This window comes from Bactrocera tryoni, chromosome 1 (genome assembly GCF_016617805.1).
Source record: "Bactrocera tryoni isolate S06 chromosome 1, CSIRO_BtryS06_freeze2, whole genome shotgun sequence".
In the NCBI taxonomy this organism is placed as follows: domain Eukaryota; kingdom Metazoa; phylum Arthropoda; class Insecta; order Diptera; family Tephritidae; genus Bactrocera; species Bactrocera tryoni.
In genome coordinates, this window is record NC_052499.1 from 26,852,653 (window position 1) to 26,867,523 (window position 14,871).

Here is a 14,871-nt window from a genome sequence, read left to right on the forward strand (position 1 = left end):
ACACCAAATCTTTGATTTGTTGAACGTGAGCTTCGTCGGTTGAGGTTGATGGTCGCCCTGGACGCTCTTCGCCTTCGACACGTTCACGGCCGGCTTGGAACTCACTATATCACTTGTAAACATTTTTTTAGACATAGCCTCATCACCAAAGGCTTTCTGCACCATCCTCAACGTATCCGCAGCAGAAAATTGATTCCGTAAACCAAATTTAATGCAAATTCTTTGCTCAACAAATTTCAACATCGCAAAAAGCGAAAAACTCACTCTTAGCAGCTCACAAAACGACACGAATCTCAAACACTAATAAATATTTTGACATGAAATTTGACATAAATGTGACTAACAGTACTACCAACCTAAAAAAAAAATAATTCTCCAAATCTTTCGACACGCGCAGTTTAAATTCAAATGTCACCTTATTTTTTGGGGTTTATGTCAATGTCGTCGTTTATCTCGAACAGCTTATCGTTCCATCGAATGCGAAACTCGCCGTTTTCAATGCACAAAAAGCCAAAAACCTTTCTCTCAAAAACTCGTAATGTCGACTTATCAGATGTTCGTGTCCATACCTCTGCACCATATATCAGGACGGGAATAGTGAGTGAGTTAAAGGGTTTGGTCTTTGTTGGTCGAGAGAGCATTTTACTTCTCTATTGCCTACTCAGTTTTGAGGTTGCCGTTGTTGTTGGTGTTGATGCTGGTTCCAAGATAGACGCCAAATCGCAAGTGCAACGACTGTTTGTTCGCTTCCTTATCCAGTCTGGAGAAAGCAGAACTAATGGCGCGGATGTTGAGGCCATTGATATCAATATCATCGGTATACGCCAGCAGCTATACATTTATAGAAGATTGTACCTGCTCGATTAAGCTCTGCAGCTCGGCTAGTTTTCATTAGCAATAGATTGTAGAAGTCGCACGATGTGGAATCGCCTTGTCTAAAGCCTCGTTTGGTATCTAACGGCTCGGAAAGGTCCCTCCCTATTCTGACAGAGCTTTTGGTAGTTATGGTGTCGTTTTTCAACACGTTGAACAATACGTCACTACAACTACAAATATTTTGATAAATATTTATTTGACAACAGGTAGGTATTGTAAGAGAAAACGCAATCTATCTTCAGTAGAATACTTTTGTCAAAATAACTACCAAAAACGCAAGCAATTCAATTTCATTAAAAATGGAAGACAAAGTAAAAAATTGGCAGAAGAATATACTTTACAACTGTAAACACCAAATGAGTCCTTCACTATTTCTTTCTATTGCAGCCTAGGCAGACAAAATGCACTCATACTTTTAAAATATGCAAGCATCCTTCAAAGCCATCTCCCGAACCCTTTCGAGTCAACTCCTCGGGCATTCTTATTATTTCATTCACATCACATACTATATACATATGAAAATCGATGACAGGACATCTACCGTTCAGTCGCAGTACCTCATATTTTCACTCAATATCTTTCTTTTTCTACCAAAAGGGTTTCTTAATATCACTATCACTTCCAATATCAATAGCAATTATTATGCATTGCCTTGCGTATTTCACTTATTGTGACAAACAAGTTCCTCTATTATTATATTTATTAAAAATCCGCTAGTATTTTCCGCTTTGACGTCATTATTTGTTCTAATTAAAGCAATAAGAATGCAGAGCAAATGTCTAAATTTATCACTTTCTATAATTATGAAATGCTGATACGCCGCAAAAATTGTTGACAAAAGAAGCGAGCAGAGCTTTGACGCAGAATAACCGCAGCATCTATGCACTAGGCGTAAGGCGTCACACAATCTGATTTGTGACTTGCGTCATGACGTCATTGACATAAGCAAGAAAAAATGATGACATACAAGTATTTGCTAACCAACAAGTCAAAGCTTTTAGAAAGCTATTTTTTCTATCGACTGTCACTGAACTTAAAACACGTTCCTCGGGTGAGTAGAGGAGAGAATAGGAGGAGCAGTGGGCACAAAATAGCGATTAATTCTTAATAACTGACCTTAAGTGTCAAAAGCAGCGCGTAGCAATGATGGGTGATGATAATAGGGTAAAGTGTACTGATAGATAATAAGCACCATCTCTCATATTTGGGTGGCATACCAGCCTTTCCATACATACATATGTATGTACATGCATAGATAGCAATGTAAATAATTAAGGAAGAACAAAGAGCGGGCACAGCCTCACATTTGTAGTCTCGCAATTTCTACTACTCGTATGGGTTATATACTATATGTTTAAAGGGAACTAGGGAAACAATTGCATAATCAAATCATCAATACCCGATAAATTTGAGGACTAGAGCAATATCGAACCGATTTTGTTTATTAATATAATACATTCTGATGTCGTCTTTTGATGTCTTTTCAATCCACCTTGACCGCAATCATTCCCTTTCTGTAGTGTTGGTTCTACAATTTCCTTCTGCGCTCTATTGTCTTAATATTCACATTTAAAAGTCGGTTCTGTCCTTTTCAAGTAGAATTCTTGATTGGATTCTGATCCGTAGCCTAATACTGATCGAATGTCTATTTTACATTGTCTATTGAATATGTAATTTTTATTTGAACAGTTTGATTAGGGACGGGTACAACATGTTGGCGCCTTGTATTCTTTCTTCGATATTCAGGCTTGTTGAGTTATCCCTACTGAATTCAAAGTAGTCAGTAAACGTTTTCACGTATATGGGGATTTGCAATAGGATGGTATACTTAATAATATTTCATAAATTTTTACACTTAAGGGTTGTTGGAAACAGCATAACATCGTAAGAAATCGAAGCTGCTGCAAATTTCCATTGAAACAATGTCATTTGTATTTTTATTGTCATTGTAATTTTATTTCCAAACAATCAAAGTTAATCTAATTAGAATAACAAATGAAATCAACTCCTCATTACACTCTCAATAAAATCCAAATGATCATACACCTTTGTGAGCTTCTGCGCCATATAAACGTCGTTCCGAAGTGAGTTCTCCGAATCCACCGCAATGATGCGCTCTTTACCTAACACATCCTTTTGGTTGAAAAATAACGGACCCTGGGAGGAGCTATAAGACGAATCCAAAGCATTGTAATAACGTACACATATTAACGAGTCCTCATATGGATCTTGCGCGTGAGACTCAGCGAATGTCGCACAATTTGAGTACGGGACAATTTGACCGCGCAATTCCTGCAATGTTTGTGACAAAATCGAATCTGGAATGAAATTGAAATCATGGAAACAAAAATGTAGCAAAATTCGTATCAAAGAAAAAGCGCTGAAAATGCAAACAATCGCCAAAAAATTCTGAAATGGGTTGTCAAATATTAAAAAAAAAAAATATTTTCAGAAAATTTGATAGATTTAATAGACACAATTTATAAAATTTGACTCAAGCAAAACAAGAAAAAACATTAACTTTGGCTGCACTGCAGCTGTAATATCCTTCAAAGGTGCATAGCATAAAAGGTATAAGATTTTCTGTGGAATTTTACCACAAAAATATGTATATTGTACAGGGCAGTCGAAAAAGTCGTTTCGTATTTTGTCAATAGATGTCGTTGCAGTCGTATATCTCCAGTGCTACCACTCACATTGTGTCGTACTATATGTGACCTGGTCTACGAAAAGGGAGCTAACGTGTGAAAACTAGTTTTCTGGGAAAAGCTGTTAAAAATAATCGTCAGTATCTCGTTTTTTTTTTGACACCTAAGCCCCCTTTCCGTAGACCAGGTCACATATAGTGTTGGAAAGTGCGACTTTAAGCTGCACCTTGCTCTGGTCGACCTATCGTTGAGAAAGTTGACGAAATTATGGAAAAGATTTACCAGCACCGTCACATAAGCAGCCATGACATCTCTAAGGATATTAATATTCATCACCGAACTGTTTTGAACCATTTAAAAAAGCCCGGCTACAAAAATAAGCTTGATGTTTGGGTACCACATGAATTGTCTGTGAAAAATTTAATGGACCGAATTAAGATCTGCGATTCTTTGCTGAAACGAAATGAAATCGAACCATTTCTGAAGCGAATGTTAACAGGAGACGAAAGGTGGATCATATACGACAATAATGTGCGAAAAAGATAATGGTCCAAGCGTGGTAAAGCTCAACAAATGGTCGCAAAGCCAGAATTGACGCCTCGAAAGGTTATGGTGCGTGTTTGGTGGGATTGGAAAGGAATCATTCACTATGAGCTGCTCCAGCCTGGTTGAACGATTTATTCTACATTTTGTTGTCATCAACTGATGAGATTGAAGCAACTGATCGAAAAAACGTCCAGAACTGATCAACAGAAAGGGTTTCGTCCTCCATCAGGACAACGCTAGACTACACACGTCTTTGATGACTTGGCAAAAACTGGGAAGTTTTGGTGCTTCTACCTTATCGCTCTGACCTCGTAACATCGGACTACTATTTATTTCGGTCAATGCAGAACTTCCTTAATGGTGTAAAGTTGGCTTCAAGCGAAGCCTGTGAAAATTACTTATCGCACTTTTTCGCCGAGAAACCAAAAAAGTTTTGTACTGATGCAATAATGTCTCTAGCATAAAAATGGCAAAAAGTGCTCGACCAAAATGTTGTAAAATTGTAAAAAAAAAATAAAGTGAAGATTGATTAGAAATACGAAAATACTTTTTCGACTACGCTATGTAAGCTATAGTGCCACTATCTGATACAAGAACTTGATTAAATCGTCAGTTTGTATGGCAGCTATATGTTAAAGCGGTCTAACCTGAACAATTTGTAGGAAGATTGGAGCACTGCCTCAGATTATTTGTTTTTAATCGGTTAGTTTGTATGGCAGTTATATCCTATAGTCGGTCGATAAGGGCGTTTCGGCCAAATATGCAACTTTTTTTTTTGGAGAAATGGACTTGTCAGACCGACATCACAAAAACTGAATGGCTAGTTCCTATATATACAGACGTAAGTGTCTGGAAAGCTTATTATAGAAAATAATTTTAAGTCGTTTTGTGGTTTATTTCTAACGGCGCATTTACCTTGATATTGTGTGTAAAAAACCTCGGCGTTAGCTATTGAAATTGTTGCAGCAGTGTATAAACAGCTGGGATACACGAGCGAAGAGTACTCCACATCGCCTTCCAGTTCGATCACGCCTACATTGTTCTTTCTGTTAGCGTATTTGGGATGTATATACGTTTTCTAGAAATAAACATGCATACATACATACGTTGGTACATACATAGTTAGACAGAATATATTCTTAATATTACTTTAATATTCTTTCCCAAGGCGCTTGTTTTATCACTGCGATTTGCCAAGCGCACAAAGTTTGCCCCACCTGCGTATAAACAACGGGCCGAAGTTAGAACAAAGCGTTGACCAATCAAAGCTCCCGTACATCTAAAAGAACTAGACCGACGCAACTTCCTTTCAACGATAGCCAGGGAAGGATGAATTCCTGACACGAACCGCTTAATGCCTTTCGATTGCAACGCTCCTTCAATTTCTTCACAAACTAAAAATATACATACATACATAGATAAAGATATATCCACATGGATTACTGATACTGATAGTGGAAATATTTGCGAAAAATACAGTTATTTGCTTGCCTTGTGAAACCAGGCGCCCTGCTGTTGGTACCTTGGGTGGAGGTACATATGTTACTGGCGGTACTAATGTTGGACTAGAAATCACACATTTGTCAATACAAAAAACAAAAACGCTAGAAAATTTGCGGTTTAATTTTACATGGACAAACATTCATACTTACCGACGCTCTCCGAATGTAGTGCTGGGAGTTTTAAAAGGACGCTCTCTTTCTGGCAATGGACGGTCCCTAAAGAAATAGAATAAAATTAATATAAACGGCAACGATGCGGACCTGCAATTTAACGGTGGTTCGCAATAGTGTATCTAAATTAAACAAAGAGTGTACGAGGAAAGCACCGAATGACAAAGTCATCAAACGAAGCTGCTGACGTCACTCATTTTCACTTGTTTTATATACCTACTTATGTATATCTACGTAAAATTGAAGGAGTTTTGTCTTCATCAACATTATTGGAGGAATATTTTACGTTAAAACCGATATTCTATAGCATAAGAAAATAGTGCTCTTCTTACAGTTAATGGATGTTTCATTCCATAAAAAGTTCACTTGAAGTCAACTAGACGAAGTAAAGTCCATATTTTGGTTATAGGGAGGGTAAAGGAAAGATAGCCTGGATACGGTATATGGAGATTGTCACGAACTTTATAACACCCAGAAGAGTATTCATATACATACATTGCGATAAAAAAGCACCCGGAAATTGTAATTAAATTCCCCGTGTAAATGATATTTCAAAAGGATGTATTTTGCTAAGTTGGTAGGAATCTCCTGAACTACTACTTATGCCAAATATGAGCGCGGTCTGTCAAGTAGTTTGTTTACAACAGCTACTTAAGTCGGTACAGTTCATTGCGATTTTTACAATGGATAAAAATATCGAACAAAACATTTTTCTCAAATTTTGCGTTGCAGTTTTATCACAAACACAAGCCAACGAGTGCTACAAAGCCTTCAAACTCGGTCGAGAGATCGTTGATGACATGCCAAGTTCTGGACGACCTTTGGCTAAAAAATCAGGGTGATGCTCATTGTTTCTTTCGATATTCGTGTTTTGGAGCATCATGAATTTATTCCGGAGGAGCAGATGGTTAATAAGGCGATCTATTTGGCCGTATTGAGGCGTTTGTGTGAAAACATCTGTCGAAAACGGTCGGAATTGCGGAAGAACATTTTCATGGATTATATAATAGGTTGCCAAAAGAGTCTTGCGGTATTTTCACTAGTTGGCGCTGAAAGCGCGTAGTTCTAGTTTTATTCGTCGCATCGGGTCATGCTATACCTTTTTGGAAAGCTCATTTCACGCGCTAACACGTGTTTGACTGATTGTCGTTTCTTTTTTTTCGTGAGTTATAGCGTCGCAAACATGGAGCAAAAAAAAGAGAAAATACGGCATATTTTTCAGTACTACTACGATAAAGGCAAAAATGCATCTCAAGCCGCCAATAAATTTGTGCAGTTTATGGACCCGATACAGTTTCCATTTCCACCGCATAACGATGGTTTCAACGTTTTCTTTCTGGTGTAGGGGTGGTCGAAGATGCGCCACGCTCCGGAAGGCCTGTCGTCGAAAATTGCGATAAAATCGCTGAATTGGTCGAAAGAGACCGGCATAGGAGCAGCCGTAGCATCAGTCAAGAGCTGGACATGAGTCATCAAAAATTCATTTCAATTTCAATAAAAAAAAACATTCAATAAAAATACCGCAAGACTTTTTTGACAACCCATTATATAAGGGTCTATTCTACTAGTCCCTAAGTTTTTGAGATATCGATCTTAAATATAGAACACGTTCCTCTTGAAAAAAATTCTCCTTTGTCAGAACTGCCGATATCGGACACTATAGCATAAAGCTTTCTTACAAATTGGCCGATCAAAATCAAGTCCTTGTATATAAAACTCTTTCAACTGACAAGAAATTGGGCATAGATTATTGTATAAGACAACGTTCGAACTGACCGATCAAAATCAAGTATTTGTATGGAAAACATTTTTATTTGTCAATATTGTTATTCGAAGGTCCAAAAATTTAATTTTTGATTAGTTTTGCAAGTCTTAGTATTGCCAGATTTTGTTGTTTGATTTTGATTGAAAGATCGACCCTAATTTGGAGCTCTTTACAACACTCTACACTGCTTTGCAAACAAACGATCTGCCAACAAAACATTTTTCGATCTCGACAAATATTTATTTATATGTAGTTATATACAGAAGAAGAGCGTAAAAGTTAAATTTACCTGTGCAGAAGCGAAAACTTAGATGCTAAATCTGACACTGTCGCACTCAACATATGAATGGTGTTTCTAAGCTCCTCCTCAATTTGCTTGGATCCCGAAATTAAACTGTGCAGCAAATATATATAAAAATTGTAGTGTTTATAAAAAGTATAAATAAATTTTTTAATAATATTCACCTCTGTATGTTATGTTCCAGAGTGTTCATCTTTAATTCATAGCTGCTCACAGTGTGCTCCAAATATTCCAATTTATTCAATGTTTCCAAATATTTTTCATTCGACCTCTCTCTCGATTGTATGGTTTCCACTACAGTTCTGTTTATAGAAAGTACAATCAATTGTGGCTCAAATTATTGCAGTTGTTGTACATATTTACTGTTCTAATGTAGTTAGCTTTGCTTCGCAATTGTTGCCCCAATGAATTAAATTATCGATATCGTTGTGTACATCCATATAGATAATGAATTGCTCTGTCGTTTCGTTAGGACATATTTCTTTGGCGAACAAGAGTACCAGCAGAAAGGTCAGCGAAAAGCCTAGATTCATCATTTCTATGTTTCACGGAAGTAAGGGCTTGTATTACCTGGTTTAATAAATAATATGTTAGATCCCTAACGACGGGATGGTCCATGGGTGCAATTCCCCACACAGATAAAAGAAGATCGACGAGAGAACAGAATTGAGAAAAATTAAAGAGAGCTTATCTTGATAGAAACCTCTGATGCAAACAATAAAACGTCTATAATAGTCACAGAAGCTTAGGAAATTTCAGAAAACTTAACGACTACCTAAACTTTAATTGTTCGATAGTTCACGCTAGTTAAGAATATAAAGAACAGTGGATAGAAAAATAAAGTTTCGGTATCTTTGTGATTTTTTTGCTAAAGAAATTAGTTTCCTTATCCGTTCGTTTCGCCTCTCACACATGTAGTCAGTCGTCACAGATATTCGAAATTTTTACCCTTTCTGACTCAGCGCAGAAATTGTTATTATTTGAATATTTTTATTGCACAACTTTTTAAAAATATGAAAATAAAACCTACACACCAATGAAATCGCAAGATAACCGTGCCCACTCTCCATATAATGGAACTATTAAAAACTACTAAAAGCGCGATAAGCACAGATTTACCAGAAACTTTAAATTTTACCCCCGAGGTAGTATGACAGGGTTTTATTGAAGCCGCTGTCAAAATGGGACAATGGGCGTGCCACCGATTTCCATTCGACATTTAACATGCCTCCGCCATGCCTATGTAACGAGTGAAATTGGATCACAACCGCGCGAGCAGCAATTAATATAACGGAATAAAATTTTGCACGAATAATGCCAATTTGTAATCAAAAATTTTCCAAATTCAAACAAAACTATTCAAGCCCCTAGGTACCGAATATGTGTGTATCTATAGTTGACTTTAGACCGTTTACACCCGAACTTATATCTTCCTTACTTGTTTATATACTTATGTTTATTAATAACTCTCGAATCTCGTTGAAAATATCCTCATTTCACACATTGATTTAAATTCGGTTTAAGTACTTATCAGTCCTAAGCGGAAGACAACTAATTTTTTCCCACTAAACTGCACCTTTCACTAATTCGTTACAACTGCATTATTATATGTGATGCCTCTCGTATATGTAAGTAGATTAATGAACAACTCAGAGCACGAGATTAACTCACGTAGTTTGATGATAAGAAATTGTCAATCTTGCGAATGTATTTTTGGATTTGATTACTCTGTTGTAGACAATTTTTGACGCAGTTTTGGGGTCTCGATATCGGGATTATTTTGGGATCATTTCGATTTTTTTTTGTTTACAATTTCCGTAAGAGTTTTAAAAAGATACCACGTTTGATAAAGATTATTTGTAATGGGAATTTTGGGCATTTTTTGTCGGCGAAAATATTGCAAGCGGCTGGGGTTTGAGTCTGCAATAATGCAATATCAGTGGAAATATTTAACTGCTTCTTGCTGAAAATCTTTTAGCTCAAAATTAACTCTCTAATTGTGGATTCATTCATTGCAACTTAACTGACGGTTGCCGCTCTTTTTCCTCCGTTTACGCTCTCCCTTATTTTAAGACGTATGTTGACACCTTATTCCGTTTCCCACTCCCATCTACATAAATAATTCGGCGAATTAAAAACAAATCTTGCTGAAATTTGTTCTGGATTGCGAGCTTAATTATGATGAAATTTTGAGAAAAAAAAAACAAATTGAAATCCAGCTGACTAAACTGAGATGCGTTACGCTATTATCGTTCTCCATAAAGCTCAGCGACATATTTTATATACATATGTACATATAATTCTAAGCCTTGATAAGCGAACCCAACCGCTGTAAAGCAAAAACACTCTTCGCAAAATTTGCTAAAACCTCTCATAAATGAGTGTCGGAAATGTTCGAACGTCAGTTGATTTCGAAACGTTGAATGAGGTTGACGAAAACATTTAATGATTGAAATTTTAATACGAGGAAAAAATGGAACTATTTCTTAGAAAAGCTATTTCATTAATTTGTGTTTTGTGCGTAATCACGGGAGTCAGAGGTGGTAAGTGCCGTTTTCTTCGAAAAAAGCACTGATCACTATTAAAAAAGTGTTGAAAATCAGTTGCGCCTGTTATGAGGCAACATGTTAAAAAAATTTTATCACGCCTCCTAAGGGGGTGCGAGGTGTAAAGAGTTTAAGAAAACAAACGATAAATGAAAATGTTTATATAAGAATATGTACGTATGTATGTGTACTATATACAATATATATATGTATATAGATTCATAAAAGTTGTTGAAAAAATTATTTGCAGTGAGGTAATCCCGGGTGAATAAAATAACACCGTTTATGATAAATTTTAATGATGTTCGCAAAATTTACCTAGAGATGAGCAAAGAGGTGATGATTCTTTTAATTTTTTAGAATATGTACCGTGTATGACTCCAAGTGGGCATAAAGGCAACTGCATACCACTAATTGGATGTCCAAGTCTAAGCAAACTCGCCAATAACGCGCGTCGAACATGGGAACAAACTGATTATCTACGGAACAGTCTATGCGGACCGGTCAGCAACAATCCTTTTGTAAGTCTATATATAGTTAAGATAATTTATACCATATACCTTAACCAGTTAAAGTGCAAGAAGACAAACACTGGCTCTATGGCATATTCGGCAATGAGAGTATTTTAAGAGACATTTTAGTAATAATTTGAATATTAATCTACGCCAAGTTTAGTGACAATACAGTATCAAATCAAAAAGTTTCACATGCAAGGACTTGAGTTGGATCGGTCGGTTTTTCAGCTATATGCTATAGCTTTTTGATATCGATTTCGACAGCTTTTTGATGAGAAATGACGTGTTCAAAATTTCATATCGATATCTCCGAAACTGAAGTACTCATTGATTTATAGACAGACAGATGTGTCTAAACCGACTGACCTCGACATGCTGATCATTTATATACATATGTACATGCTTTATAAGGCCTCCGACGTTTCCTTTCGAGAGTTACAAACAGCTTAGCAAATTGAATACTTATATCCATTTCACTAAATTGCGACCAAATAAAAGAAGTAATACTTCATCATCACGGAATCGATTAATAATGCCTCGATTACTACATCTAGTTTTTCCAACCAATTTAGAAATTTCTCGTATATTTTTAACCTCAAACTTTAGGTTCCCTGCTAGTTGTCTTATTTCACAGAGATAATTTTTTGGGACACCACGACAATAGAAATCAATTAGCGGATAAATGGTTTCAACAGGACCTCGCGGCTGCCAAACAGTGCGTCAAATCTTCACTTTGTTGGAGCGACCTTCTGTTAACTGAACCATATGAATATATTCGTCTCTCTAGTGTAAAATTTACTGAGATTTCGCTATTAATCATACTCTTGTAAAAATCAACATACATAAATATTTATTTGCATACATATATATTTACATTTTCTCTCTTCACTTTATATGACTTATCAATCAAGCCTGAGTCCAGATGTTTTTTGCACCGGCTCTTACTTTATAAGAGAGAGGGAGCGACGAGGAAGTGTGAAGGGCAGCGAGTTGAATGTGCTTGGGCCAAATACGTTGGGTTTTTATCTGCACCACTCCGCTACTACATTCCTTTTCATTTTGGAATTCTTTCAATCATTACAGTTGGCGTCAATTCCATACAAAATCTTACAGTGCACTGGGGAATTTCAATCTGATTGTAGTATATTATATCGTCGGCTTAACGTGCAAAGGTGCTAAGTGCCATTTTTGAATTATTAAATAAAACAAAAAAAACTGAATAAAAATTGAAGTTCAAAATTTTTTTTATTTTTCTAACGCAGTTTTGTCAACTGTGATATTTCATTTAAGTACAAAAAAAAAATATAATAAAAAATTCAATGAGCGCCTTTATAAAGGCCTTTTTTGGACTTTGCACATTTTCTGGAGTTATTTGCACTTGGATGTTTTGGACTTAGCATATTTTCGAAAAAGAAATCTTGCAGTTTTTTTTGCAAATGGCGTATTTTATTACCACAAAAAACTATTATACAGTCTTACTTACTTAAATGGAAAATCTTTGTTTAAGCCTTAAACTTTAAGGTGTCACAAAAAGTTAATATATCAGTTCAGTCTTAATTCATTGCTGTTTGGAAATTATAAATTAAGCAAAACAAAAAAATATATTAAAAAATAAGAAGATATCACTCATGTGGCAGGTCGTCATTATATTGATGGTAGTCTCTTGGCAAAGAAGTTTTGAAATATTGCAAATCCGCGTATTTTCTTGCTGTTAATTTTCTTCTTTCTTGGTGAAGCTGTGGCAAATTAGACCAATCCGTTGGCACAACACTTCTGTCCATTCTTTGTTGTAAATAGCTCCATGGCTCGGGAAAACGCAATTTATAAAATATTTCCCTTTCCGGTGTGTATTTAATCCCACGAATATCGGTGACTTTTGATTCACCCTTTCCGCGACCAGGACGAATTGTTTTTAAAAATTGTATTCCCTTGAAACATTTGAAAAAAGTATGATACAAATACTCTACCATATAAGGTGTAGGTTTCTTTCGAGCATTCTGACATATTTGAATATACTCTGCTGGTACATTAACAATTCGGTGTTTAATAACACGCTCGATAACTGAATGTACGCTGTCAGCTTCCATTTGGGTGTGCCCCGTTTCTAGTATTTTTTGCTCAATTATTACGCCATGTTTAATAGATGTATTGAGCAAAGCGTTACTCATAGAAACATTCCTATTCTGGTACGTACATCCATCACTATAAAGAATAATTTTCGTAGCAGCTGCATTCTCGGTAAGATTTGGAATTATTTTATTCTCGATGAAGAACACCCAAATGTTAGCAAATTCTTCGGCCGATAATACACCTTCTACTTCGTTCCATATGAAGCAATAAGCATCATGATTTATCAAATTGTAAAACCCCAAATTGTGGACTTGCAACTTCGTGCGGTAATAAAGGCTGCTTACTTGGGCTTTTGGTGCCATTAAGACCGCTTGCAGATCAATAGTAAACACGAAGGCTTCTTCGATTTTGTCCTTTTGTTTCTCTTCCCTAGCTTCATGTTTTTTGCGTGGTGAAGATTGTACACGTCATCCAAAATATCTCCCACAGTATTTCGCGCACAGATTTCACACTGATCTTTTTTAGGGAAGAATAGACAAAGCTTTTGATCCGCAAGGGTGTTATAAAATGCTGAAATAGAGAGTGGGGGTTTTCCATGTGCATTACACCAATCCTCTACGTAAAATTCGAAGAGTTGTTTTTTTGACGACCATTCTGGCAAAAGATATTTTTTTTGAGTTGTTGCACGGCAGTAATGGGATTCCATGGTTGGCAGAGAATTGAAAAACGAATTTAGAGATTCACGTGCAATGCTACAATTTTGTTGGGGTGCGTTCTGTGTAGTGTTTCTTGAAATCGTAGGCTGCTTAACCCAATTTAGCACCGTACGTCTGCCAATGCTAAGAGTGTTCAAGAAGAATTTTCTGCAAACTTTAACACTTTTTTGCTCGACTCTTACATGGTATTGAAATGTTCGACTCCCTCTGCTCTTGTGTTTATCTTTGCGATTTCGCATTCTTGCAGGAGTTGTTACTTGAATCAATGTTTTTTGTAGCTGATGTGTTTTATATTTTTCTATCGAATCTCTTCAAAATATCAATATTGACCATAAGTGGACTTAGCACCTTTGCACGTTAAGCCGACGATATTTCACATAGATATGAGATTAAAACGATTGAAATTCCATTTAACATATGACCAACGCATGCTTATGTACGTGTTTGTGTACATATATGTAACACTTTGGTTGTGGGCTCCAAGAAAACGCAAATACAAAATACACTTGTGTGCGCGCAAGCAGATGCATATCATAATTTAAAAAATATATCCAACAAAACATTAAAAAAATTATCAAAAAACTCATAAAAATTTTCCAACTCGCAGCTGGCATTCACATTTCTGATACGTTGCCTCTCACCATCCAAACGCTAGACACAACAACATTTATTAGAAACTTAAGAATGGGTATGCAAACAAATCGAGACATCTTTGATACATACATATGTGTGTTACATTTCAAAGAAGTCTTATTTAATATTTTCCAATATTCTAACGCACTTTTGGATCGACCTTAGCCTTCAAAATCTAATCCTCATTCATATCGTATTTACCGTAAACTTTATGTATATGGCTTTCTTGCTTTGCATTGATTGTTGTTGTTTGTATTCGTGACATGACACACACAGACATACAATTACACTCACAACTTCACATACTTTCAGGCGAATAAGCTCGCAACATGCACCTGCCACTCACTTACTTGTTTGTTTGTTCTGGTGGTTGCGCGCATACACTGACCGACTATTGAAAGTTTCCGGCCGCGAAAGTTAGTCCGCGTGGAAGTCCTTATATTTGATTAAATATTATTCACATACATTTTTGAACTTATTGAGGACTTTCTAAAATATATAAAAAGCTACGAAATTGTGTAGAAAATGCGAGCGTGAGCATTCAAGCGTCACTTGGCGTAGGCGTTGCGTAAACGGTTGCAT

General features: G+C 36.3%; 2 protein-coding genes across 4 annotated transcripts in view; one reads left to right on the forward strand and one right to left on the reverse strand.

Moving 5' to 3' along the window:
- Positions 1-2,835: 2,835 nt before the first annotated feature.
- Positions 2,836-9,394, reverse strand: LOC120777585 (serine protease persephone-like). 3 transcript variants are annotated; one of them, XM_040109024.1, is made up of 9 exons: positions 9,248-9,394; positions 8,173-8,347; positions 7,974-8,111; positions 7,798-7,902; positions 5,723-5,788; positions 5,562-5,635; positions 5,220-5,464; positions 4,986-5,148; positions 2,836-3,194 (listed from the first exon to the last, which is right to left on the reverse strand). In XM_040109024.1, exons 2-9 carry the CDS (start codon positions 8,343-8,345, stop codon positions 2,878-2,880), a joined length of 1,281 nt encoding a protein of 426 aa, XP_039964958.1. In that variant the 5' UTR covers positions 8,346-8,347; positions 9,248-9,394; the 3' UTR covers positions 2,836-2,877. The 3 variants fall into 3 exon arrangements, with proteins under 3 accessions (XP_039964958.1, XP_039964937.1, XP_039964948.1); XM_040109003.1 differs by having other exon boundaries at positions 8,173-8,379; XM_040109014.1 differs by having other exon boundaries at positions 8,173-8,407.
- Positions 9,395-10,237: 843 nt separating this feature from the next.
- Positions 10,238-14,871, forward strand: part of LOC120766327 — a 15,836-nt gene continuing 11,202 nt past the window's right edge. The window contains exons 1-2 of the mRNA XM_040091751.1: positions 10,238-10,352; positions 10,716-10,876. Coding sequence (XP_039947685.1) covers positions 10,283-10,352; positions 10,716-10,876 — 231 coding nt within the window. The 5' untranslated portion in view covers positions 10,238-10,282. The remainder of the gene's footprint in view (positions 10,353-10,715; positions 10,877-14,871) is intronic.